This window comes from Manacus candei, unplaced genomic scaffold (assembly GCF_025592945.1).
Source record: "Manacus candei isolate 608988 ecotype Guabito, Panama unplaced genomic scaffold, ASM2559294v1 h1tg000057l, whole genome shotgun sequence".
Lineage (NCBI taxonomy): Eukaryota > Metazoa > Chordata > Aves > Passeriformes > Pipridae > Manacus > Manacus candei.
Genome location: NW_026138105.1, coordinates 2,098,794 through 2,124,960, shown reverse-complemented (window position 1 = coordinate 2,124,960; position 26,167 = coordinate 2,098,794). Strand labels below are relative to the sequence as shown.

The 26,167-nt window shown below is 49.0% G+C and overlaps 1 protein-coding gene across 1 annotated transcript; it reads right to left on the bottom strand.

Moving 5' to 3' along the window:
• Window positions 1-231: 231 nt before the first annotated feature.
• On the bottom strand, window positions 232-26,167 carry FAM83C (family with sequence similarity 83 member C). Its single transcript, XM_051803369.1, has 4 exons — window positions 25,300-26,167; window positions 18,174-18,341; window positions 13,523-13,647; window positions 232-1,688 (listed from the first exon to the last, which is right to left on the bottom strand). Exons 1-4 carry the CDS (start codon window positions 25,852-25,854, stop codon window positions 761-763), a joined length of 1,776 nt encoding a protein of 591 aa, XP_051659329.1. The 5' UTR covers window positions 25,855-26,167; the 3' UTR covers window positions 232-760.

Sequence of the window (26,167 nt, the reverse complement as noted above, 5' to 3'; positions counted from 1 at the left end):
GCCCAGGTGCTCCCCAGGTGCTGGCACGGTGTCCCTGTCCCAGCAGGAGCCGTGCCCAGGCAGCACCCCCGTGCTGACACGGTGGGTGTGTGACAGCAGACATGTCACCTGAGTGCACACAAGGCCACCTGTGACCCGGTGCCTCTCTCGTGTACAGGAGCACCCTGTGTCAGCTGCCACTGGTGTTCAGGTTGACCCAGGAGCAGAGCCCACCTATGTGCTGACACCTTTTCCATGCCAGTGTCAGCCACGGGCAGATGCCAACCATGTGCCAAGACGTGTCCCCGTCCCCTCCCTGCACAGCTCAGTGCTCACCCCCCAACCAGGACCCAACATGGCTCTTTCCAACAGAACAGCTCCTTTATTTTATCATCCCCCTCACTTTGGGCATCTGATTTGCACCAGGCAGGGAGAAGAGTTGCTCAGCACAGAGAGAACCCAGGCTCACCCCGCAGACCTCAGCGGCCAAAGAGTTTCCAGCTGTACAACGGTTTTGCTCCAAGTTTGTAGGGAAACGGTTCTTCCCCAAATGGGTTAAGAGGAGTGGATTATGTTTATGTGCTTTTCCCTCTCCTGCCACGATTATGCCATTGGAAATTTGAACTGTAGTTGCTAATCTCACCTGAGTCAGTCATCTGCACAGATTAAACAGGCGCCTTTTCACAGCAACAACACTAATTTGCCACCCATATTTGGATTCCAAGCCCCAAGGAAAAGCAAGCACTGGAAAACCAGAGCCGAGGCCCCCTGGAGGCCCAGGTCAGAGTTCGAAGCGGCTGTGTATGTGTTTGGATTTTAGCTTGTTGTACTTGGTGATCAGGTCCAGCTTGCTGTGCCCCAGAGTCATTCTCTTCTCCGCCCCATACGCGCTGTTCTTTTCCATCAGCACGTCCTCCGGGAACTTGTCATAGCAAGGCACTGCAGGCTTTTTATCCCGTCGGAGCTGGTTGTATGGGGAGAACAGGTCAAATTTCCCGTGTCCAGGGCTCTGTCTCTTTTCCACCCCATAAAACACGTCGTTCTCAGCTGGCAGCTCCCTGGGGGTGCCCGCAGGCCCCCTCTGCTTCAGGCTGGTCCCGTTGCTCCCAGCACCCTCCGACAGGGACTGCAGCGGCTGCTCCGGCCTCGGAGGGGAGCAGTGGCTGCTGTTGGCCTTGGAGTCCCCTTGATAACCAGGTTTATTGGAGCTCAGGGCAGGGGAGGGCTCTGGCTGCAGGAATGTCCTTGCTGTCACGGGGTTTGGTTTGGGAAACAAGGTGGGTTTATTTGGAGGACTGGTCGCTGAGTCTGGTGGTTCTTCTTGCTGCCTAGTGGGCTTCAGGGATGTGTCTTCCTTCCCCTTTTTATTGCCAGAATCAGAGCTGGAGTCTTGCTTTTCCTGCTGTGCACTGCAGCTGGAGTTTTTCATAAAGGGAGACATTTTTATGCTCCTGATGCTCACGTTGGAAAGGCTGCTGGAGGGGCTCAGGGTCTCAGCATCATTCCCCTGAGGGGGTTTTAAAAGGCAGTTGTCAACTTTTGAGGTATTGCAAGAAGAGAGGCACGTCCCAGGATCCGGCACGCAGAAGCTGGTCACTGCTCTGGACTCTGCATACAAGTACCGGAATTCCTTGTCAAACTCGGCAACAATTTGGCCACGGAAGTGGGTCACCAGGCCGGTGTGGACCTGGCTGCAAAGCCAGGTGAAACTGCAGGAAAAGAAACAAAACACATGGAACTTCAGTTCACAGAGTGCCAAGATACCCAGCGTGGATTTTAACATCCCAGGGATGGATTGCTCCCCAGTTTGCGTCTTCAGGACTTCCTCTAAGTCTGCAGGTCTGAGATCGCTCGTGGAGATGAATGTGCCCATCTCATGATTACAGAAGAGCAACCCCAAAACTGTCATTTCATTTCAGCTTGGGGGTCCCCTCCTCGCCTCGGAAGGAGCTACATTCTCATGGCCTGACACCTGCAACACATGATGGGCTTGAAGGAGCTGCTTAGGCAGACAGGAGGTAAGGAATGGAGACCCTGGGCACTGCCTGGAGGAGCAGAGGTCTCCAGAGCCCACAGGAATAGCTCAGGGCAGGAAGGCTGATGATGTTTTCCATAAATTTGTGAGATTCCCAGATGTATGGTCTTAGAAGTTTGCTCAGCAAGGGCAGTCCCTGCCCTCACAGTACAGTGTTTTGGAACCTCTTCTGGGAGCTTGTCCTATTCCACCTTAAAACCAATCAGTTTTTGCCCCAGATGGGGAAAAACTCCATTAATTGCCACTCTTCATATTTTCCTTATCTGTTAAATCCTACCTGTTGTTTGTGCCAAAACTGTAACCTAAATAGTTCTTCCTCCATATAGCTACAGATCATAATCACAGTTCTCCCCCTTATCTTCATTTTCCTGGATTAAACAGGAAAGCTCCTCTTACAGAGCAGGCTCCTCAGGTTCCTGGTCATCCCAGTCACCAGCTTCTTCTTTTTTATTTTTATTCTTGCTATAGTCAAACCAGATCAGCATGTTTAATGTGTCAAATAAACCAGAACCTTCAGAGATGGCAATACAAGCTTAGGGCTGTGTTACCAGCTGCTGAAGTGAGACACTGACTCTAAAGAGGAGGATGAAATGAGAGAAACTCTGGGAGAGCAGTTGTAATGGGAGATTATAATTATTCTCAGGTAAATGTAATTTCAGGACAAGATACTAGCACTGTGCTTTGGGACCTCATCAATGTTTACCTCACAAGACAGCTACTTGGGAACTTCTAGTACAATGCAGCTGTGGCCTGTCCCTGAGCACTGGGCAGTTTGTTATGGGTCATACTGGTGTTTGGTGTGTTTAGAGTCAGCAGACACACCCCAAAGAGCAACACAGAATGAAAAAAAATCAATACTCTGCTGCATAATAGCAAACCAGGTAAATTAGTTAAGAATGAAGAATCAAAAAAAAAGAGACTACTCAGAAATACCACACTGGAGGCTCAAAGCAAATGCTTCAAACCTTCACGAAGATATGAGAGTCAAAAAACCAAACCAGAAACTGGGATGACTAAATGACAGAGGAGAAGCTCTTGAGTCCGGAAAACCCAGCTTTAAAAATGTTGGATCACACATTGCAAAGGGTGAAAGAAATAATATTCAGCTCTCTGTGGGGCATCAGGAGTGCTCAGAGAATTCCTCTGCATGCCTGTTTATTGTGCAGGAGCTTGGGATGATCCCTGCCCTGAGCCCCCCTTTGTACAGGGCATAAGGGAAGGTCAGTCTCCTGTGGAGATCTCTGTAGAAGAGATGAGAAAACATCAACAGAGCAGAGAGCAGCAACTGGGCAGGACCAGGGAATGTCAACCCCAGGAGTGCCACAGGATGAGACAGCTCAGGTACCAACCAGGATGTGCCATCTCCCACTTGAAAGGGCCCTGGTTATCAGGAGAGTGGGAGGCTGTTACTGTGATAAAATGTTTCTAATGTTCCAGACCATTAGGTCTCAAACTGCACAGCACAAATTAGATAGATAGAAGTTGTGTAGGTACACAGATTAGTAGAGACTCTTCTAAAGAATACAATTAATGGCCAGATAGGAAATACGAGATGGTAGGAAAGGCAGCTTTGGCAGAGGAATGTTATCTCTCATGAAGCCTTGAGAGTTCTTTGAAGAAATCTATGAGTCCAGACAGGGGAGATTTCATGGACTGACACTGTCAAAGGCGTCTGTCCCAGGGCACTGCCCGGCTCCCAGGGGTGCTGGTGGCCATGTTGCTCACAGCTCTTCCCCTGCTGCACAACAGAGTCTGCCTTGCACCCCTCACCCTGTGAGCACTGGCTCCTGAACTGGGAGAGGCCCCTGGTTATCCAGAGGGAGGATCCTGCCTGCCACCCCTGTGTGCCCAGTCCGGCACCACTGGAAACAGCTGGGCAAGTGGTCCTGTTTGCCCCCCTCGTTCTGGCCAGGAGGTCTCAGACTCATGTTCTAGCAGGTACATCCCATGAGCTCCCTGCCCACCATGGCCTCTGGCCTCACCTTAGCAGAGGCAAACAACAGCTCTTGCTTAGGTTCTCCTTGCCTCCCTGGACAAAGTGGTTCCTACCTCCTGTCCTCTCCCAGCCCCTCTGACCCAAGCACTGCCCCCCAGTCCCAGCACACCCATCCATCTCCCCTTATCCATGGGAGCTGTCCTTCCTGTTGTGAGGGGAGAGCATTCCCCTGGCCTTATTACTGTCCCTGCCACTGATGCCTCTTATGGCTCCTTGCCCAGTCCGAGCATTCCTTGTCCCAGTTTCTCATGCTGATCCCACTCTGTGTCAGGATAGGACCTGGAAGGAATCATCCAAGTCCCCTGGTGGCACAGCCCTGCCTGTTGCCATGGTTTCCAGGTTTCCATGGTCAGATGTGTGCCTCGCCCATCATAGCTATTCCTATCGCTACAAACTGATAAAGGTCTTTTTTTCCGTGGATGGCATGGAGGAAATAGCCAAGGAATGAGCATCCTTGGTTTCTTCTGGTATAAGAATGAGGCATTGGATGAAGTGAATGGGTTACAAATTCAATGCAGACAAGAAGAGGTTCTTCCAAGGCCAGACTGGATGGGGCCCTGAGCAACCTGGTCTAGTGGAGGATGCCCCTGCCCATGGCAGGGGAGTTGTAAGGTCCCTTCCAACCCAAACCATTCTGGGATTCTACGACTCTGTAATTCCTTGCACAACACAACACACAGGTGGGCTGTGGAGCTCCTCCCTGCGTGTCACCGTGGATGCTGAAAGTTCATGTGACCTTCTAACAGTGTTGGGATTTTCCTGACGTTATTTTTTCCCATAACAAACTGCTGCACACAGAGCCCATATCCAGTTCTGGATCACCCTGGATCATGAAGGAGTCTGGGAGAGCGTGGCTGTAGGACAGGATCCCTTCCCTACCCTGCTTCCAGACAGTCCAGGTGTAGCTCAGCCCTTGGCCGGGAGATGGAGGTGCAGCATCACCTCCGGGACGGGGGGCACCTGCCTGTCCTCGCAGCACCCCCTGCCCGGGGCTCTGGCAGGGGCTGGGCAGGAGTGGCAGGAGCAGCCGCGGGATCCTCCATCTCAGCAGCATTTTCAACCCCCGGAGCAGCTCCCTGTGTGCCCTCCCTGCTCTGCTCTGGGGTCACGGGGGCCTTTCCCCAGCTCTGTGCAGGTGACTCCACATCTCCACACTCAGCCTCTCTGCCTCAGCTCTTCCCAACATACAAGATACCAGTTTTCAGCAGAAGGTTTTTCGCTTCTTTCAGCAGCTTCTCAAACCCATTTTTATTGCTCTTCTGTCACTTGGGCTGTCAAAGCCACTCTTTTCTTTCCAGATGCCAATGCAAACTTCTGTGTTTTGGTTTTGCTCACGGCTAAAAGTAGGTACCGCATAACACTCATTACTAGGCCTTTCATTTCAAGTGACATTTTCTTTGATAAGGTCACAACAACCTGCCTTTATTGCAGCAAGGCCTTTCAGCTGCTTCCAACACACTTGAAATCATTTCCACTCCTTGCTTTTCATCTTTGTTTTGATCCAAACCACTGCAATGTATTCAGCTAACATGGACACCCATTTCAGCTATCTCTTAGTTGTTATTCCCCCTTCCAGCAGCAAGCCTTGTCCCTTTCTGCTGGATTCACTTTTTATTTATACACCTGAGGACTTGCTCCTCCCTGCTTTGGTGTGCCCAGCAAGCCTGTGTGTACCTTATCTCCTGGCAGTGTTCACTGCATTGGGTTCCCCTGCTGTACTTCCCATTCCTTACACACTCTCACTTCCTCCTTAATTATCATTTCTTTCTTGAGGGGACTGCTCAAGTTAAATCTGGAACTCGCTCTTCAAAGGTCTTTCCTCCTCCCTGGGCCTTGAATACCAGGGAGTATGAGCACCTTGCTTTGAAAGAAATTCCAAGCCTCCTCCAGCTTCAAAGCCATGTAGCTGTGCCTGTCTATTGCCAAACACTTCTGTACTGTAATTTTGTTTCGTCTGAAGTCACCTGCAGAGCTTTTGTAATCCTGTAAACTTTTGCCTCTCATTTTTCAATCTCAGCTGCTGTGTCAGCTTCGACCTCAAACTTTGAGTCTTTCACTGTGGCAAACACTGAGCTCCTTCCTCTCTGTGCCCATGGCAGGACACGCCGAAACCGTGACCATCTGTCATCGTGAGCTGAGAAATTAAATCTCCTCCAAGGCAACTCAAACAGCCCTTTCAGGCTGACAATACCAGCTCTTTTTTCTAGTCTTACTCTGGCAAATGTTTGCTCTACTTTTCCTGTTCAAGATCCTGTTTAGCTCTAGCCCCTGTTTGCCCTTGGACTCCTCTCACCTGCCGCACAGTAAATGTCTCCATATCCTTCACTCTGTCACTCAATCAGTGCTCAAAGGAACACACTATTGCTTCTGGTGCCCAGAATAACCCTAAATAGCTAGATATAGAATAACAATTAGGATTTTAGATTATTGCTTTGCCCAAATACCTCAGTCTAAGTTTTTTCCTTCATTTAGAGGAAATATAATGTTAAAGATGGAAAACACAGGGAAACATTTAATCAATAAACATGTAAGAGTTGAGAGGGCTAAACTAATTTGCCTACAGCTGTTTAATAAGAGCCATGAGCTTGATTCCCATATTTAGAAAACCCTGCAAAAATATGCTTCATCCCTACCAACAGGCAGCAATATATCAGAATGTATTAAAGAATGAGAACCACAGACTATCCTCATCTGGAAGGGACCCACAAGGATCATCCAGTCCAACTCCTGACCCTGTACAGACACCCCAACAATCCCACCCTGTCCCTCAGAGCGTTGTCCAAACACTCCTGCAGCTCTGGCAGCCTTGGGGCTGTGCCCACTGCCCTGGGGAGCCTGGTCAGTGCCAACCACCCTCTGGGGGAAGAACCTTTCCCTGAGATCCAGCCTGACCCTGCCCTGGCACAGCTCCAGCCGTGCCCTCAGGTCCTAATGCTGGTCACTGGAGTGAAGAGATCAGCATCTGCCCTTCATTCAGCTTGCCAAGGGTATTTTGGAAAATAAGAAGACCTTTTACAGAACTATCAAGGAAAATGTCAGCATAGAGAACAACAGGATCGACATCTGGGGTTCCAAATGGGAATGACAATACATCTCCCACTCTTGCTGCATGTGTAAATACTGCATACAGGGCTTGTAGAAGAGAGACTCTGATGGCTACAGATGTAATTAGAGACTAAAACTGGATTTCAGGTGTGATTTGAGCATGTATTTGAGGAGAAAAGGGTCTCTTCTTACAGTTGATGAATTAACAGACAACTACTGAATACATAAATAGTCAAGGATAGAGTAGGAAAATATCCCTTTGCAAGAGAGGATGCAGAGAGCCTGGACATGTGGATTCACTGTCAGTGTAGAAGGACACATGGGAGGTCTAGAGGGATCTTCCAATTTGGCTCTGATGCTTCATGAGCAGCCTAAATAATGGGAGAGTGTACACTCAGTAAATTCACAAATCATGTCCAGTGGAGAGGGACTGCACAGAGAGGAGTCTGAAAAGGGTTCTGAAGAAATGGATGCAGTCCAGTGGGAAAATATTAAAGGAAAATACATTCTAGGCAGTCACAATCAGGTTGGAGAACGAGTAGGCAGCAGCTCTGGGGGTTGGAGTGTGTCTTAAGGAAAACACACATCTGTAGTGTCACAGAGTGAGAGCAAACCCAAATATCCTGGGAGTGCTTGAGCCACACCGTGGCCTACAGGACACTCACTGGACTGGAATCCTCTGAGAAACAGGAGATGTTGAGTCTGTGGAAGAGACAGCTGAGGGTCAGGTGGTGTCTGTGCCCAGGCTGTACAATCCAAGCTACATGGAAGGCACCACATGTGGGTGTCCTTGTGAATGGACGTGTCCCCTGGGAGTGAGTGCTCAGCAAGGAACGAGGAGTGAGCGGCTCTCTGGGATGAAGGATATTAGAGACATTTGGATCTAAGTTATGGAGCTCTGCAGAGAGGCCACTGCTCAATGTCTGTACAGGTCCCATCAAAATAAAAAGATATGATGAGTCTCAGGGGTAAACTAAAAACAGCTAAGTAGGAAGATCAAAAAAAATCAGTATTTTATTGGCAGCCTTATAAAATGCTCCCTCTTCCACGCTTAGAATGGGACAGAGAAGTAAAAGAGCATTTCAGGATATGGGTATGGAAATCATGTTAGGGAAAGGGTGATAGAATCATAAGGAAATGGAAAACTGTAGGAATTATAGTGACTCTATGAAGAAAGCTGGATTCTATCTTAACCTAACTGCAACCTGGCTGCTGCACAATATAGGGCAGAAATCAGGGTTTGAAATTAGAACCTGAAGCAAAGCTGGGATGTGTAGAAGGCCACACAGTTTGGGATCACCCACTTCACCTCAGGAATAAAAGCAAAAAAACTGTATTTGACACAAGGACAGGGTGGAAATCAGTGACACTTGGGTAAGACATTAGTACCTATAAGAACATCTGAACAATTAAATCTGTGTTTAGAAAAGTGCCTGGTGGTGAAAAACCAGAGCAGATCCAAACATTGACACACACATGAATGTTATGAGATAAAGGAACAGAGAGATGATGTGAAATACCTGAGCTGAAATGATGACTCTGACACAGGAGGCATCTCAGGAACTTACTGGGCCAAAGAAAATCAAGGAACAGTAGAACTGCAAAGGTAGAAATTATACAGAAGGGACAAGTCGAGGTTATGTTGCTGGGCAGTGGCCCAATACATTAAAAAAAAAAAGTCACATAAGGTAAATGATATATCAACAAATGAAATATATTCCTGTTGGATTAAAATTCCACTCCCAAATAGGAAAAACATAATATCAGGGCTATACTGGGAACTTTCCAAGCAGAGTGCTGATGGTAAATATGCCACGTTGAGGAGGTGCTGGGAGACTGAGAAGGCAGAAAGCAGAGGAATAAAGGGAGATTCTGCCAGGTTGAATGGGGGCCACTACAAGGAGAGTTACCAAAACTGCATTTTAGACACTGTAAATGACCACTTTTTTGAGAAACTAACCAGAAAAGCAACAAAAGAAGAAATAGCATAACCAGTTCAGAGGGTTTCTTTGGTAAGGCCACTCAGCAAAAAATAACCATGACCTACCCATATCAAATACTCTTGCAGGACCAAAATAATCCACAACAGTAATACTTAACTTCAAAGAGAAAGTGAGGAATGCTATTTAAAAGAAATTTTAAAGAGTAATCAAAAAGGTTAAATGCTCGAGGCAGCATGAAGATTGTTTAAAGATGCTATATTAGAGTCTCAGGGAAAATGTACCTATCAAAATAAAGACATTTTAAACCATCCAAAAACTCACCATACTTAAAAGGTGCATTAACCAAAAATACTACAGCAAACAGCCTTCAAAAACTGAAAGTCAGCTATTTTCCAATGATTAACCAGGGAATAACCTATCATTTAAAATTGAACTTAGCAGCAGAGGAATGGAAAGCAATAAATGTGAACCTTTTAAAGAGCTCCTGGAAAACTACAAACCAGCCAGTCCTATTTCCATACTGAACAAACTGGTAGAAGCAAATAGAGAGTAAAATGATTAGATGCATAAATAACTATAATCATACCACTGAAGACTCAACATGTTTTTGTGGAAGGGAGCCATGCCTCAAAAGCCTCTTGCAGATCTTTAAAGGAGGCAGCAAGCACGGGGATGTGTGTGCTCTGCTTGATGTGTCAAACTTGAACTTTCAAAGAGATTTTGACGAGGTCATTCAGCAAAGGTCGTTTTTGGTTTTGGAAAAATTAAGTGACCAGGGAGTACACAGGACAGTCTTCTCGAGAAGTTGATTAAAGATGTAAATGCTATCAATAGTTTTAATTTACCCACTGGAAACCCTCAAGTTTTGAGCTGGGACTGCTGCTGTCCAACATAATCAGAAAAGTCCTGAAAAAAACTGTCCCTGTCAGAGCTCATGACAAAATTATTGTAGATGGTCAAAAGAAAACTGGATAATCAGAAGCTGCAAGAGGATCTTATAGTAATGGGGGAACATGTGACAAAATGATGGACAATTAAATGCCAAAAAATTCAAATTCTGGACACATAAAATGACTGAACAACCAAGGATATCAAGGACAGCAGCTGGAGGAGGGATGGTTCACTTGAGGCATTATAATGGAGGAGGAAAAAATCATGGATGCAGTCAAGAAAGTAAACAGAAAACAGTGATTTCCTGTGCACAGGTTGTAGGAATCGAAGAGAATTATCTAGCAGCAGGTCTAATTTAAACACCACAGATCCCTTCTTCACAAAACATAAATTAAACTGCATAACCTGTGGCCAGAGGGGATTGTGGAGGCCAGACATGGCAGGAGAGTCTCCAATGGCAAACTGAACACACAGAAGCACATACAGCATAAAACCCTGGAGCTTCTGAAACCTCTGATCCTTGCACACAGCACTGTGGAACTGTAAAACCTGCTCTTGGGTAAGAACACTCTTACCCTCCCTCCTGTGCCATCCTGAGACACACCCCTGGGTCCATCCTGGATCTTTGGCTTTACTCAATAACTATTCTCATCCTTTGAAATTAGTTTTCCCATCTGCAGGAGCAGTAATCTAAATATCTCCTATACAGGCTGCAGTATTCCCAGGAACAGAGTTCCTGATTTTCTCCTGTGGAAGTTTCTGACCGCTGTTGAACAAATTCCTCAAGAAGAGACTGTTTATTTTAGTCCAAAACATCTTGTGCTTACTGGGACAGCAAAGAATCAGATATAAGACCGTATTCAACTGAAATACTGTCTTCCAGAATTCCAGAACTTTCTGCAGAGATCTGCAGAAAGAGAGCTCATGGCAGCCCCCATCCCTGCCCCAGAACAGCACAGGAAGGGACAGACCCAGGGAACCGAACTGGTGTTTTAAGCACTACCCTGACTCTGGGCCCCAGGGAAATGAGATGCTCCTCCAGCTGAGCAGTTCAACCCAGCTGATACAGCTACTCCAAAGGAGTGGGCTCAGTTACCTCATCCCTGCCCCTGCAGCCAGTGCAGATGGATAGAGGGATTTAAAAGCTGTGTGGATGTGGCACCTGGGGACATGGTTTAGTGCTGGGCTTGGCAGTGCTGGGGGAACAGTTGGGCTCGAGGATCTTAGAGGGCTTTTCCAACCAAAATAATTCCATGATTCTAGGATCCTGTCTTTCCAGACATTGATTCAACTCCATTGCTCTTGGACATCTTAGGATAGTCAAAATGCCACCAGACACTGTTCTCCATGTTGTTTATGTACAGAATCAACGAAACCAGCTTCAACCAGGCACTTACTTCCATTTTTCAATCATTTTGCCAGAGTTTGATGAGGTGAGAGCTCCACTCTTGGAGGTGATGCATCAGCACCAGAGGAGAAGGTGCAGCTTGGAGCTACAGCAGTGAGGAGGACACTGGTGGCCCGAGGGTCCAGCATGTGCTCACAGGGAGATGGAAAGAGAGAGAAAGGGAGAGGGACAACAGTGTTCAAGCAGACCTGGTAGAAAGGGAATAAAGTACTGCCAGGGCATCCAATTCACAGAAATATCAGAGCAATCTGTCCTGGGGAGCTGCACTGTTAGTGATGGATAATATGATGTGAAACAGTGTGAAAATACCGTGGGAAAGATCTGTAGGTGGAAAACTCAGAGTCTAGTAATAAAAATATAGTACAAGAACAGTAGTCCTGACCCTCTGATCAGAACTGTGATGGTGAAGAGTGTTAACTGAGATCACAGAGGCTGCAAAATTAGGACAGACAGTAATAGTGGAGATTCATCCACTCATACACATACAGGTTAATGCTTCACTGGGATGAACCATGGAGAAAAACTTCTTGGAAGCAATAAACGGTTACATGCCAAAATTAACTACTCTAAATTGTTTGACCCACAAGAAAAGATGCAATTCAGGATGTGGTCTGGAATGATGCACAGGACGCAGTTCCAGGGGTAGAAGTGGAAGAGCCCGTTTGTAAAAATGATCACAACACAGTTTTAACTCTCTAGTGGCAGAGAGCAACCTAAATAACTGCAGCACGTGGGGATTCCATTTCAAAAATGTAAAAATGCAGCAATCAGTCAAAGGGAGCTGAAAAGGAACAGACCAAAATTCCCCAGGATGACGATGGCTGGTAGGTTGTTCACAAATGCTGTACTGGCAGACAAGGAATTCGGGGTCCCATGTGAGACCTGGGGGTCAAAAGGGGCATTCCTTGATGTCCAGGCCATAGCTGAGAACCTCAATGGACTTCCTGCATCCACTGCTGGTGCCGGTGACACCGAGATGTGTTTCACTGCCATGTACCAGCACCACTGGAAAGGCTCTTAGCTGAGGGCTGGGAGGTTTCTAGAAAGATCCCACCTGCAGAGAAGGGTCTGGATATAATCTTGAGACCCTTGGAGCTGCCCTCCACCCCGGGGCATGACAGAGTGTGCTGTGAAGAATGAGATTGCTGATGGTGCTGATGGCATGGAGAAGCACAGCCTCTTGGAAAAGGACAACAGGGATACTGCAAAGGCAAGCCCTGCCTCACCCACCTGCTGGAGTTTGGGGATGGAGCCAGTGAGCTCATGGATAAAGGGAATAGTCAACTACATGTTTTGGGTTTTCAAGCAGCCTTTGGCAAGGTTCTACACCAAAGTCTATTAGGAAATGAAGTTGCCCTGGGCAAGGAGGAAAGGTCTTGTCTGAACCAAGAGCTGGTGAAAGCACAGGATGAAAAGGGCAGGGTGTGCTGTTGCTTTCCAGCCTGGATAAGAGTCAGCAGCAAGACCTGGGACTGGTGCTGGGACTGGTTTGCATCCTGTGTGTGCCCTCAGGCATCGAGGGGTGCAGTGAAATTCCCAGGTTTGCAGAGGATCCTTCAGGTGGTTGGACACCTCACTGAATGTGAGGAAATCCAGAAGGACCTCACAGAACTGAGCAAGTGGACAAAAGCCAAAAGTGTGGCTGATGAACTTCAGTGTAGGAAAATGTGGTGTATCCATAGAGAAAAATGATCTGTACCAGGCCTGTATGATGCTGAACCTGGAACAGCTCAGGAAGGAGCTCAGAGTCCTCATCAGTTCTCTGACATCATCAGCTCAGTGTGCAAGAGCAGCTAAAACATGCAGGAGTGTTGGACCCTGCCAGCAAAGGCCACCATAACAAACCAGAGTCTGGGCATCTTTTGCCCCTCTCCAACACCTTGGTGCAGCATGTCAGGGGGGGCCACAGGCAGTTCTGGTCTCTGCATCTCAGGAGGGATGTGGTGAGGTCAGAGGGGGTGCAGAGAAACAGAATTAAAAAGGCTGAGGGATGCAGCAGCCACTGTATAAAGAGAGACTGAAAACTCCCAGGTCTTCACTTCAGATAAGAAAAGAGCAGGGAGGGTGGGTGAGATGAAGGCTTGGAAAGCTGTGGAAGCACTGACTGGGGTGAATGCAGAGCAGCTGTTGGACCAACCCACAGCGCTGCAATATTCAGTATTTCGGTATCAAATATTTCCTCAGTGTCACCAGTCTTTGCCACAGCTGTTGCTATATTTTCTTACCTGTATGTACCAGCAAGAACTTGGTCACAATCAACCAGGACAAACTTCTCCAGAACCTGGCCTGCAAATTTCTTGCCTGCTTTGCTGTAGTAGGTGTCTCCACTCAGGCATCTTATGCGCATGTTCTGAAAGCAAAGCAAGCAGAGCTGGTAAAGGGACTGAGCTAAAGGCAGGTGTTCCTCAGGCATCACTGCTGGACTCTCACAAGCCTGTGCTCTGCTCTCAGAGGTAGAGCCCAGCAAGGCATCAAGTATTTCTTGGCTTCTGCATACTGAATATTTTGTCACACTGTCTGCTTTTCTAAGATAAAAATACCAGCAGGTATTAATAAGTTGCACTCAGGTGCAAATTCTAGATTGAAAAAGACTTGGAGAATCCTGTGAGCCTACAGACCCATTCTGAAGTATGTAAAACTATCCGATTTCTTCCAGATTATTAATAATATTCAACTTGCCAGAGCTGATGGCTCTGCATTGGAACTAAATTTTGGTACCCATAACAACAAGCCAGTTTCTAATCAATCAAATGTTCTGATTTTATGCAGTGACAGGCTTCTTAAAACCAAAACGTCACTCAGTAAAAAAAGATTTACAGAGAGAAATGTCTGCATTGTAAGAATTACCTTTTATCAATATATTTAAAAATTATATTAACATTTTCAGCTGCTGTACTCAAGTGAAACAGACCTGATCCTCCTCTGCTTTAAAACTGCAACAAATTGTCTGATACAACTTTGGCCTGTAAAACCAAATAGAAATAACAGAAATCATTTGCACTTCAACTAGGGAAGGCAGAAGAGCAGAACAGTGGCTGGAAACAGTTACTGGCCTGGTCTGTGTGATATAGTGCCAAACAAAACATCTTGCATGAAAATAAACATCCCTAAGGCTGCACCTACGCGGGGCTGCCAGGTCATCCCTTCCCGCCCTTGGGGCCATCTCTTCTGCCCTCCAGTCATCCCTTCCTGCCCTTGGGGCCATCTCTTCCTGCCCTCCAGGTCATCCCTTCCTGCCCTTGGGGCCATCTCTTCCTGCCCTCCAGTCATCCCTTCCTGCCCTTTGGGCCATCTCTTCCTGCCCCCAGCCCAGCTCCCCTGCCAGCTGCAGCACCTCTGGCACAGCAGGAGCTGTCACGAGTTGTCACCAGCTGTGCCTGGCAGATCCCTCCGTGGGCAGCTCATCCCAGCCCCACTCAGGATGAAGCCCCACAGCAGCTGGTTTGGGCCACACGGGATGCCAGGGCCAACCTGCCCCTGGCAGAGGTGGGCACTGCCCAGGTGGGTGCTCGGGGGGGAGGTGGCAGCCTCCCCTCTGCCACCCAGCAGATCCCTGAGCAGGCACAGCCCTCCCTCTGACAGCGCCGCAGGAAAACACGAGCACCACCAGCTGGGATTTGCCTGCAGACGTTCTCCACAGGGCACAGCCCCACGGCCCGGCCACCCCTCCGGAGCTGCCCCTGAGCATCCCTGTGCCCCCTTCACCCCCCCCTCCTCCTGGCAGGCTGAGCCTGTGTGGGCTTCCCAAGGCTCCTGTACAGAGCCAGGACCGGCTCACCCGGTCCAGGCCCTCACGGCGCGGAAGTCGTGCCTCGGGGGTGAGGAGCAGGAGGCAGGTGACTCCACTCCTGATGGATCCCAGCCACCTGCGGCAGGTGACTCCACTCCTGATGGCTTCCCTGTTCCATCAGAGCCCCTGCAGGCAGGAAGGGGGATTCCTTCCTGGAAACACCTGCGGGGAGCCCATGGCAGCAGAGTGGGAAAGGCTGGGTTCTAACGTTGCAGGGAGAGTCTCCCAGCCCACCCAGGAGCACCATTTTCTCCAGGGCCACACAACAGCAGCAAATCTGCTCCCACCAGGGTCCATCCAACCCTACAGGCTCTCTCTGGTGGTGGGCAATGGCAGCTGGGAAGAGCAGGAAGAGGGTAATCATTTATGATGCTGCCCCTAATATTGCTGCTGACCCTCTTTTCTGCTCAGGGGATTTCCTGATCCTCTTGTGGTTTGTCTCAGTGGAAACCCCACCAAGTAGTGGTCCAGCCTTCTCTTGAGTTCATGGAAACTTTTAGCAGGGACAGAGCTGAAGCTTCACAATCTTTGCACAGGGGCTCTCACTTGTTGCCTTCTTGTGTCCCAGAGGGTGTCCTCCTCTGTCCCCTATGAGAAGAGAGAAACCTTCTCCCTGTAAGGACAGCTGGGCATTGGAACTAGTTACCCACAGAGGCCATGCAGTCCCCACGCTTGGAGATTTGCAAGACTGGACCAGGCAAGGCCCTGACCTCACAGGTGATGCTGCTCTGAGCGGCAGGTTGGACATGATGACACCCCAGGGTTCCTGCCAGCTTGCATTAGCCTGTAATCCTCTGAAATGACACCACAAGTTGTTGATACAGACCAAGATACTCTGGATGCCTGGGGAGGTGGCCAGTCAACAAAGGGATTTTTTTTTTCCCAATGCCAAGGTTTTAGTAACACTAGTTCTCACTGGGAGGAGCTTCCTCTTCCTGTCTCTGGGGAAATTCAGATAAGGGATATCCCATAAATTTGTCACCACAGTATTTCTTCACTCCCTTTGTCCTTTCCAAGGCTGGGTGAGTTGCTGATATCTTGTTAATTTTTTCCATCCTCTCCTTCCTCTTGGCAGTCCAGGCCCTGAATCATCCCAACAAGATGAGAATCCTGCAGTCTTGCAGGAAAGCCAGACTGCCAGGTACCACTCTTGCTCCATTCAGACAGCAGTTCTGGGATCAGCAAATGGACATTTGAAAACTCCAGACTGAGTCTTCTGCTGTCACCGCTGCCAACACTCCTCAGCACCAGGATCTGCCACCAGCAGGCTCACATATTGTCCTCAGAAGTAAGATGCTGGAGGGGCAATTACCCCAAATTCCCCATCAAACCCCAAATTGTCACCAATTATTCCAAATGGAGATTTACCACCACATCCTGTCACAACTCAGAGGCAGGAATAAAATATGTACCCTCATTCCACTCAAATGTGAGTATCCAGCCTGCATGGTTGGTAATGGGCTGCTTGAGGTGCATCAGTGTAAAAAGCACTTCAGATGGAGAGCTGCTGATGAGTCACAGAATGAGGAGGTGAGTTAATTACCCACTGAAGCATAAGACATGACATCAGGCCTAACAAAGAAACGTAGGCATCTCCGTGGATATAAACTCATTCTAATTTTAATTAAAAACAACGGCCACATCTTGGATAAGAAGCAATAAAATAAATCTTGGAGAGATGGAATTCATCTGGATCCACCAGGTGACTTCAGTGAGAAGGCTATTTTTGACAGCAAACCTGCTCCAGCGTGAAGCAGTTTTCCCTAACAGCTGCCATCTCAAGAGGCATGAAATGAGTCTGGCTTGTGAGAAGTAAGAAAGGACAGAGCTTCTCCAGCACAGGGGAAGGATCACAGGATCACAGATTCACAGAGTCATTAGGGCTGGAAGAGACATTCAATGTCATCGAGTCCAACCTTTGACCAATCCAGCCTTGTCGACTAGACCAGAGCACAAAGTGTTTCCCTAAAGAAGCCTCTCTAAATTGACCTTTAAAATTAACCCTTGTGTAGGCAGGTTAAAAACGAGGGAAAATTAAGACATTTGTTACTGCATCTATTTTGAATGCTGTAAAACACTATTTTTGCATTTTCCCTGGCCTGTTCTCAGGGAAAACCTATGAAAGTGATGGCTGGAGGAGAATCAGTGCTCCAGGGAATCCTGTGCACCCAGGGAGGGAGAACAGCCAGCACTGCTGGCCTTGCAGGACTAACAAATGACAACAAAAAATTGTTTTCCGTTGATTTTCCATTTCATTTGGAAATTGAATATGGAATTCCAACTGAATTTCCATTACTAGGTGGTAGCCAGAAATGGGGAGCAGCAGGATACTGGGGTGCATCTCTGAGGCTGCAAGTTCCCAAGAGAGCTTGTGGCATTGACACATTAATTTGTACTGTTTTATCACCCAAGCCTTTGGTGATGGGCCTCCACTGAGCAGGAATTGGGCTTTTCACAAATCCCTCATAGACCCACAACTGAATCCCAAAGCCTAAAAGCAGTTGTTAACATGAGATTTTTAACCTGTGGGTGCAGCAGAAGGAAGTGATGGGGTTTGCAGCAGGACATCTGAGGGGACTCATTGGTCCCCTTCCCCTCCCAGCCACTGCCCTGCAGCAGCTCTGCCTGGAATCTAAGCTGAGCTCAGGGATCTGAACTATGAGAAATTTAAGTCTTGCAATTCTATGTCCTACAGCAGGGCTTGTATCACCTTCCCCCTTGTCCAGGTGATACAGGTGTACATGAACTAAGTTTCCTGGTCTCCCTCTGCCTCTGCACCAGCCCAGCAAAGTGTTCAGTAACTCACTGCATCTCACTGGCCTCAGGTTCACACTCCCTGCGTGTCAGACTGAAATGAGGAACACAGAACATCAAGATATGGGACTCGGAGGCTCCTGCACATCTTCCTCTGTGCATCCAGACAGATCTTGATCTCCAGGACCAAACAGCTGTGGTCCCTTAGCCTGGGACAGTGAGAGAAGGGAGAAGTCCCAGGGACCAAGCAGAGGGACCAGAACAGAGGGTACATGGTTTTTCATCAGTTCCAAGACCTGTTTATCATATCCAGAGTGTGACTGAAAACTTACTGGGAAGCTGTCCTGAGTAAGAGCCATTTTATTGCACATCTCCACAAAATGCTTCAAGTACTCTTCATCCAGGATCAGGTAAACGGGGACGTGCCGTCTGCTCGAGGCCTCCAGAAGGTCACACAGAATTTCCATGTCTGTAAACAGATCCATCACAATTGCTATCACCTGGCCAGGAGAAAAGAGGCATGGAGGGGGGAAAAAAACACAAGAGACTGTTGAAATCTCATGCCCAAGTGAACTGTGCTTAAACTACGAGCTAAGCACTCAAACCTCCTGAGTTACTGAGCATCTGTGGCCACCTGGGCAGAGATGCTTCTGGACACTTGTCTTTAACAGCCCTCACCCACCATGGCAGCTAAAATCAAATTTTAATAACTATGAAGACAGTGCCCACCCAGGTACCTCCCACCTCATCTGTCATTCACAGCAAGGAATGGCTGAAAGGGTAACACATAAACTCTCAATGTCAGTGGTGCAACAAGTATCTGTTGTCTTAAGCAAATTGCCAGGAAAGAAGCACATAAACAAGAGCAGAGACTGAGCCAAATCATCATTCAATCAGCAAGAGTGACTCCACGTTAACGGCAGATTAATATGAAAAAGGACCGTTTTTTTCAGGCAGGACACACTGCCAGGTAAGGGAGAAGGTATCCTGAGTATGTACATGTTACATCCCAGGGGTGCCAAGACAAAATCAGAGAGAAACGTGTGTGGAAAGGATTCCTTCCCGTTCCTGGCTGGTAGAACTCCTGCACACACAGCCCAGGGATGCAAGTGATGGGAATGAAACCTGCCAGAAGGAAGAAGGAATAACACTAAGATTATCAAAAAATAAAAATAAAAATAAACCAAAGACTTGCAAGGTGAAGTCTCCAAGGAGGTGTTTTAAAAAGGAAAATAATTTTAAAGAGAACTGCCAGTTCTTTAGAGAATGAGGTAGAAGAGGGATCCATCCCATTGTGGAGATGGAAAGGGACCACCATGGCCACATGAATTCTTCAAAAACTGGAAGGAAAATACAGAAAATAGAAGGTAGGTCATGACAAGAAGCTACTACAAGTGAGTTGACCCAGAACTAGAAAATTCAAAGTACAGTATGACCTGCAACAAGAACAATGGTTGGTTCCCAATGGTTGGGAAATCAACCATACAGGAATAGCCTGAAGAGGCTGTTCCTCTGTTCCTCACAGAGTGAAGCTGCCAGCAGACAACATGGGGGGCCATTATTTGGATGAGGAAGTGACTGTTGGGATCCAGCTGTTGGCTGTCACTGCCAGTGATGGGAATCAGGAGGGCACTTCGGAGAAGGAAGGAACAGGCAGGGGAGCTCTTGCTGAGCAGGATGATTTGTCACTGCACCTCAGGGTGCAGAGCAACCCAGTGACTCAGACCTTGACCCATCAGCAGTTAACACTGAGAACTCATGGAAGATGGGATGGAGGAAGACAGTGAAGGATTTACCAGCAGGGCAGCTTTGTTTCAAAGCTGAAAAAGCAATAGAACTACTGCCCAAATATTTTAGTTCCAGCCTCTATCATATCATAATAGTGAATAAGGTCACTGGTACTTGTAAGGTGGGTGCATAACCCTGATGGGAGTGTCTGCACCCAGCAGAGGATGCCCAAATAAAGATGGCCAAACAAGCAGTGATCTGGGAGTGAAGCTCCACCAGCCTGCCCTGCTACTCAATGTTCATACCCTGCACCACAACTGGCACACGAGATGCATGTGAGTCTGTCCTGCTGCTCACCATGCTCCCCATGAGGAGGAGGGAGCCTGTTTGCCAACCCTCCCCTGCCTGGGTTAGAGCATGGCCACAAATGCACCTCCCCATAGCCCAAATCACCCTGTGCAGCTCATCCTCTGCCACTGCTGCTCTGCTGCTCCTCCTCAAACCAAGAGCTAAATGCAGAGGGTGGCAGTGAGGTCAGTTTTCACATGTGCAGTGGTTCAAGATTTAACTAGGAACAGGGGATATTGCTTTCATGGCAGGGATCTGATCTGGAATTGCTTCAGGGAAGAGCAGATGAGCTCCAAGTATCGCTGTCCTTGGATTTGTGCTCCAGACTCCCACGCTGGCCCTGGAGTGCCCACTGCCCAGTAGCTCTTCTGCTCTGTTTTCATTAATAAACTCTTTCCAGGCTCACACTCATGGCCTCGGTGACGAGTGCAGGCAGCTGCCAGGGGCAGGGTGGGGATCCATGGAATTCCCTGTGTTCTCTATCCCAGACTTCTGCATGGAAAGCTGGCTCCTCTCAGCCTGCACACAGCCTCTGCACCAGAGCCACGGCAGAGAGGGCAGCAATGCCAGAAGGTTGCTTCCTGCTCCCTTGGGGATTTAGCCCTTTTGCACATGGACAAGATTTCATGGCTCTGTCTGTTTTGTCCCCAAAACCCACTCTGTGATGACTATGATTGCTCCTCGGCATCTCGCAGAAGACCCCAGGCCCAGCCCACCACAGCAGGGATTGGGGAAGAACCTTCCTGGAGGTGGTGCAATCCCAGGCACCCACGGGGGACACAAAGCAGCTTTCAAGAGCTAAAAATCATTCCTGGTGTCCAAGCCCAAAACTCATCTTCACCCTCTCACCCTGGCCCTGCGAGACACAGCCTGACTCTGAAGGGCACCTCTTTTGTTGCCCTTGTCAGTGTTGTGTTCTCAGAAACCTTACAAGGCTCTGGCAAACTCTTCTCCTCTCCTCAAACATGCCCACCTGGCATGGACAGGAGAGTCAGCCCTGCAAGAGCTCTGCAAGCAATGAGCAGCATCTTCAACTTCCTAAATTAATGTTGCTGCTGGGCTCCCAGCACTAGGTACTGCTGAGACCCACACCAAACAGGACCTCACCACGTCTCCACACTGTCCTGCACCCAAAGGCCAAGACCAATTTAGCCAAATGACTTTGATGGGTCACACATCCTTTGATGATGAAGCACCAAGAAAAAACTATAGCCCAAACCTTGTGTAAGGCCTCAGGCAAGTCCCTCTCGGCCGTGCTTTGCCTCACGATACTCCAGCTCATCTCAGGCTTAGGTTTGAGGCAGGCTTGGCCCTGGAGACAATCTAAACTCTGCCTGGGAAGTCAATATGATTGAGTCAAGGGAGACCAGTGCTCCTTTGCCCCCAGATCCCCCGTGCCCAGAGGCACTGCCTGCACTGGGGGTGCACAGAAGGTCCACAACCATCTTGCTTTTCCCTACCAGTGCTCGCAGGCTTTGGCAGGGCTGGCTGGCACAGTGCAGGGCTGGTGCTTGCCCCAAACTGGCACTGCCAGGCTGCAGTGAGAGGGATGGGGCTGAGCAGGCAGCAGCACATGGCACAGGGTCAGCCGTGGCCCCAGTGCATGGGCAGGGTGCAGCCCTGCACCTCCTGCAGCCTCGGCTGGGCTGCGGCGTCAGCGAGAGCCCCGGGCCTGCTTGTGCAAGCTGGGTGGAGCCCTGGCAGTCACACTCATGCCTCCCAAAGCGGCTCTGCCCTTGGCATCAGGAGGTGGCACAGGCTGTAGCTCTGCTCACACCCCCCCCAGCAGGGACTCGGGCAGAGGTGCTCCTGGTGTGCCCCACGGCCAGTGCCAGGCAGGAGGGGCAGAGCCTGTGTCACTGCCCTGGGCAGGGGGGACAGAGGGGGGTTGTGCCCTCCCTCAGGGGGGAGATGCAGGTGCCCGTGTGGGGCTGCTCATTCTAACTGTGGGTATCCATAAGGGCACTCAGATCAGCATTGTCCTCTTGGCAGCAGGCAGCTCTTACAGTAACATCAGCTCAACCCCAAAGCCAAGAGGTTTTTGGGGGAAGAAGACCCTGGAAGTTTTTCCCTTGAAGCCTCCTAAGAACATGTGGTCACAAAAGTGAGGTCTAAATCCTCAAAGATAATTCCCAACAGCTCTCTAAAGCAGTGGGAGTTGGATATCCAAGTATCATCTGCAATTCAGGCTCCTGACAACACAACTCATGTTTTGAGCATTCAAGTCGATCGGGCCTTCAAAATTTAAACAATTTGCTGGGGCATGTCAGTGCCTCCAGCCCCTCAGTTTCAGTGGTGGGAGCTGCAAGGCTGGGCTGGCTCAGAGCATCCCTACTCCTCACCATGCTGATCACGGCCTCCAAGCCCATGGCAGGACATTGCAGAGACACAGCTGCCCCACAGGCTCTAGAAAATTCACACCTTGCCATTGTAGGGCTAAACCATGACATTTCCAAGCCCACTTCTGGAAACTCACAATTCAGCAATTACTGGAGTCATCACTTTGGGAATTACAGCACTTACCAGCACCCCACTGGGGTTTGCCATCTGTCTGGTTTCTAACCAGCACAGCTGGTTTTACAGGTATTTGCCAATAGCCCTGTGGTTTGGGTCATTACTGCAGTGGTGCCACTCGAAGCGACACGATGCTTCCCTGGGCACCATCAGGGACCCTTCTGCCATCCCACAGAGACCTGGGTGCACAGCCAGAGTCAGAGTTGTCCAAGAGGGATGAAAGAAGTAGCATGGACAGTTCACACCAGACTGGAGCTCATCCAACAAGAGTAAAATTGAAATAGGATTATCAAATGAAGCAAAGGTGTGGCTGCACTGCATCTTCTTAAGTCTGCAAAGAGAAAAGCTCAAATCTGAACAGCTGTCTTCAAAGAGAGCTGGTTAAATACAGCCAAGTCGAAAGACCAACTGCACCAGCAAAAGGTACCAAGGAAACCAGCTCTTTTTGCTGATTTGTCTGTACAAATGTGCTGTTGCAAAAGATGTCAGCTGATGTTGTTCTGTGTGACTGTACTGGGGAAGCACCAAACAGCATTTCCAGACACACACCCTTCTGTGTGCAGGACCCGGAAAAGCCATTGGGGATCTCCACAGCTTCCCCACTTCCCAGCAGCACTGTATCCTCAGGGGAGGAGAAACACTCTGAAAAAGGGATCTATGACAAGAGCTAGAAGTCTAGTGGAAAAAATACTGGAAATGGAGAAACAGCAGCTGAAAAGTGAACAGCAGGTGATTCTCCACATGGTTCCTGCTGGCATTTCAAACAAAGGATGTTTTTACCTTTGGTTGCTCTTTTGTCATGAAAACACACATAAGTAACATCCTTTTGCATGGTTTGATGAGCAAATGACTCAGTAAGTAAGTAAATATGTGTAACTGGGGTTGTGAATGAGCTGGAACCGCCATCAATCACAGAGTTAATCATAGGAAGCACTGGCCAGAGCTGCTAACCCAGAAGCCAGTAGAACACCAGTAATAAACCAATAAGATGGTTAAAAACTCATTCTCCTGTTTCACACAACAGTCAAAAACATCGTGTGAAATCCCCAGCTTGGACACGAAGGGCTGAAGATTGTTGGGGCTTTGTCAAGCGAAGCAAAGAAAGCAAAAAGCTCAAAATGTACTGAGAGTACAATAAAGCACCCGCTGCCTGGGCAACCTGCCCGCAGCAACAGGCGAGTTCCTGTGAACTGAGAAAGCAGCAAGATGTTTTTCCTGTGGCTCAAAGGATCATAATACCATAGGAGATGTGGGACACGTGCTGAGTGACAGGAGGACGTTTCTTGGTAGTCATTTACTCTGTGCACTCTGCCATGACTGTGCCTTAATCCCCACTGCTGACAAGGCTGGGGTCAGTGTCACAGAACTTTTCAGATCATTTAAGCTACCATAAATCAGCTGCCTGCAAGGACAAACAAAGCTTTTTGTCACTTACTTCCTGGACCAAAACTTCCTGTATTTTCCTGTAAGGTGCAACAGAAGTTCAGGCATTAAGCAAGGGCTGCTCACAACTGAGCAGCAGCTCACATGGCACAACAGTCTTTTGGGCAAAAGAGAAAAAGATCCTCATTCACCTCATCTCATGCCCAGACGTCCTCAATATGTGGTTCTTTGAGGATGTTCTGATGCTGCAGCAATCTGAGCTGCTGGGAACACATGAATTCCTTCGCTCAGCTCTGCTGATGGTGACAGATCACACCTGAGCTGCAAACAGCTCACGTTCTCAGCACAGCCAAGGTCCAGGCAGGACAATTCCTTATCTCCTGATTTTGCACTATGAATATAAGGAGTGACTGAGAAGTTAAATAGGAAACTACTGGAGTGATAAGAGAAATAGCCTAGAAGATGACTGGTTAAAGTGAACTTTGCTCTAAATATTTCCTCAATATCTCAACACAAATACTACAGAAGAAAACTACTGTGGAACAGCTGGAAAGAGCCATAAAGAGGACACAGACAATAAAAGCTGCAAATGTCTCTGTGGTACAGTTTTCTGAGTTGCTGCTTTCATAGTAGAGTGGCACAGCAAAAAGAAGCAAGAGGTAGCATAGTGAGTAAATTCATGCCAGGATTGTTCTTGGTAGGCAGGTACTGTACTCATCTAGTTTTTATGACATCTGAGGGTTGTAATAACACAACAGAAACTGTGAAATGGGGCAAAATGGGCTGATCTTACTCATCCTCAGAAAGGCACAGACATCAAGCCTAGAAGACAGGATTCTAACCTACTTCAAACCACAGGCAGGGATTTTCAGTCCCACAAATTTACTCAGGTCACATGTGGTGAGGCCCTGGCACAGGTTGCCCAGAGAAGCTGTGGCTGCCCCATCCCTGGAAGTGTCCAAGGCCAGGTTGGATGGGGCTTGGAGCAACCTGGGCTAGTGGAAGGTGTCCCTGCCCATGGCAGGGGGTAGAATGGGATGGTCTGAAAGGTTCCTTCCAACCCAAACCATTCTGTGATTCTCCCACAGAAACTCACCAGTGATGAGTCCTCTTGTCCCGCTTAACATGATGTCCAGGGCTGGAGAAGAGCCCTGGCCATGCAAACTCCCTGGACTGGCTGGGACAGCCAAATGTGAACTCTGCAGGCCCTGCACTCGCTCCAGGCTCTGCATCCCCACAGCCATGGACACAGAATGCCTCCAAGGGCACTGCCTGGATGACATGAAATCCCAGGCAGAAAGAAATTACAGGAAAGGAAAGGAGCAGGAACAGTTACAGATCTGCTGCAGACAAAGCAATCACACCACGCCAGACACGCAGGGAGCAGCGACAGCACGGAGCATGTTGTGCAGAGGTGTGGGAGCAGCCCCCACACTCGGGTGCTGTGGACAGGACCCCACTCAAGGGACACAGCTCTGTACGTACCGTCCGTGCTCGGCTGATCAGAGACCGGACCAAATCCTTAATGCTGTTAGTTTTGTTTCTTTGGAAAACCACAGTGGCTTGAGTCTGGCCAGACACCGTGAGCAGTGGTGTCCCCGGCCACCCCAGCTCCAGCTCTGGGGGGTGCACGTCAGACATGAGCGGGAAGTAGGTGCCCGACGTCAGTTCGGAGTTGAGGGAGAACCCGTCTCCAGTGTCCGCATCGCCGGGGTCAGCATCCTTGTCTTTCATTGCACTGGGATCTGGAAGGCTTTGGTTCCTCTGCTGGCTGATGTACTCCATGTCCAGGGCGGAGAGGAAGGGCAGCTCCCGCTCCTCGGCGATGGCGCTCAGGTACCCGCGCTCCCCCTGCTCCAGGAAGGCGTCGATGGCCAGCCTGGCTGTCTCGCTGTGCTGGAGCACCAGCGGGCTGGGCTCCCTCCACCACGGCTTCTTCAGCTGCTCCAGGCGGCTCTTCAGTGGCCCAGACACCCCTTGCTGGCCCCCATAGCTGCGGTGGAGCTGGGGCCTCACCTCTACGGCCAGGTAGTTGAACATGACTGGTGCTGCTGATGCTAAGAAGTGTCTCTCCAGCTGTGCCCGTCTTCAGGTCTTTTCTGCCCCTCCTGCACTCCTGAGCTCCTCCCAACAGGTTCCTTCAGGACTCAGCATGAGCTCCACTCCTCTGCTCGGGAGTTAATCACCAGGTACAGCCTCCCACTGCGGGGGAGGAGCCGCCTTTCCCCGGCTCCCTCACCCAGTTCCCTCAGACACACACCTGACACTTGGTGCCCAGAGTGTCCCTTTTGCTCGAGGAGGAAGATCAGCTCTTCCAGCTGCTCCTTCCTTTTCCTTGTAACTGATTAATGTA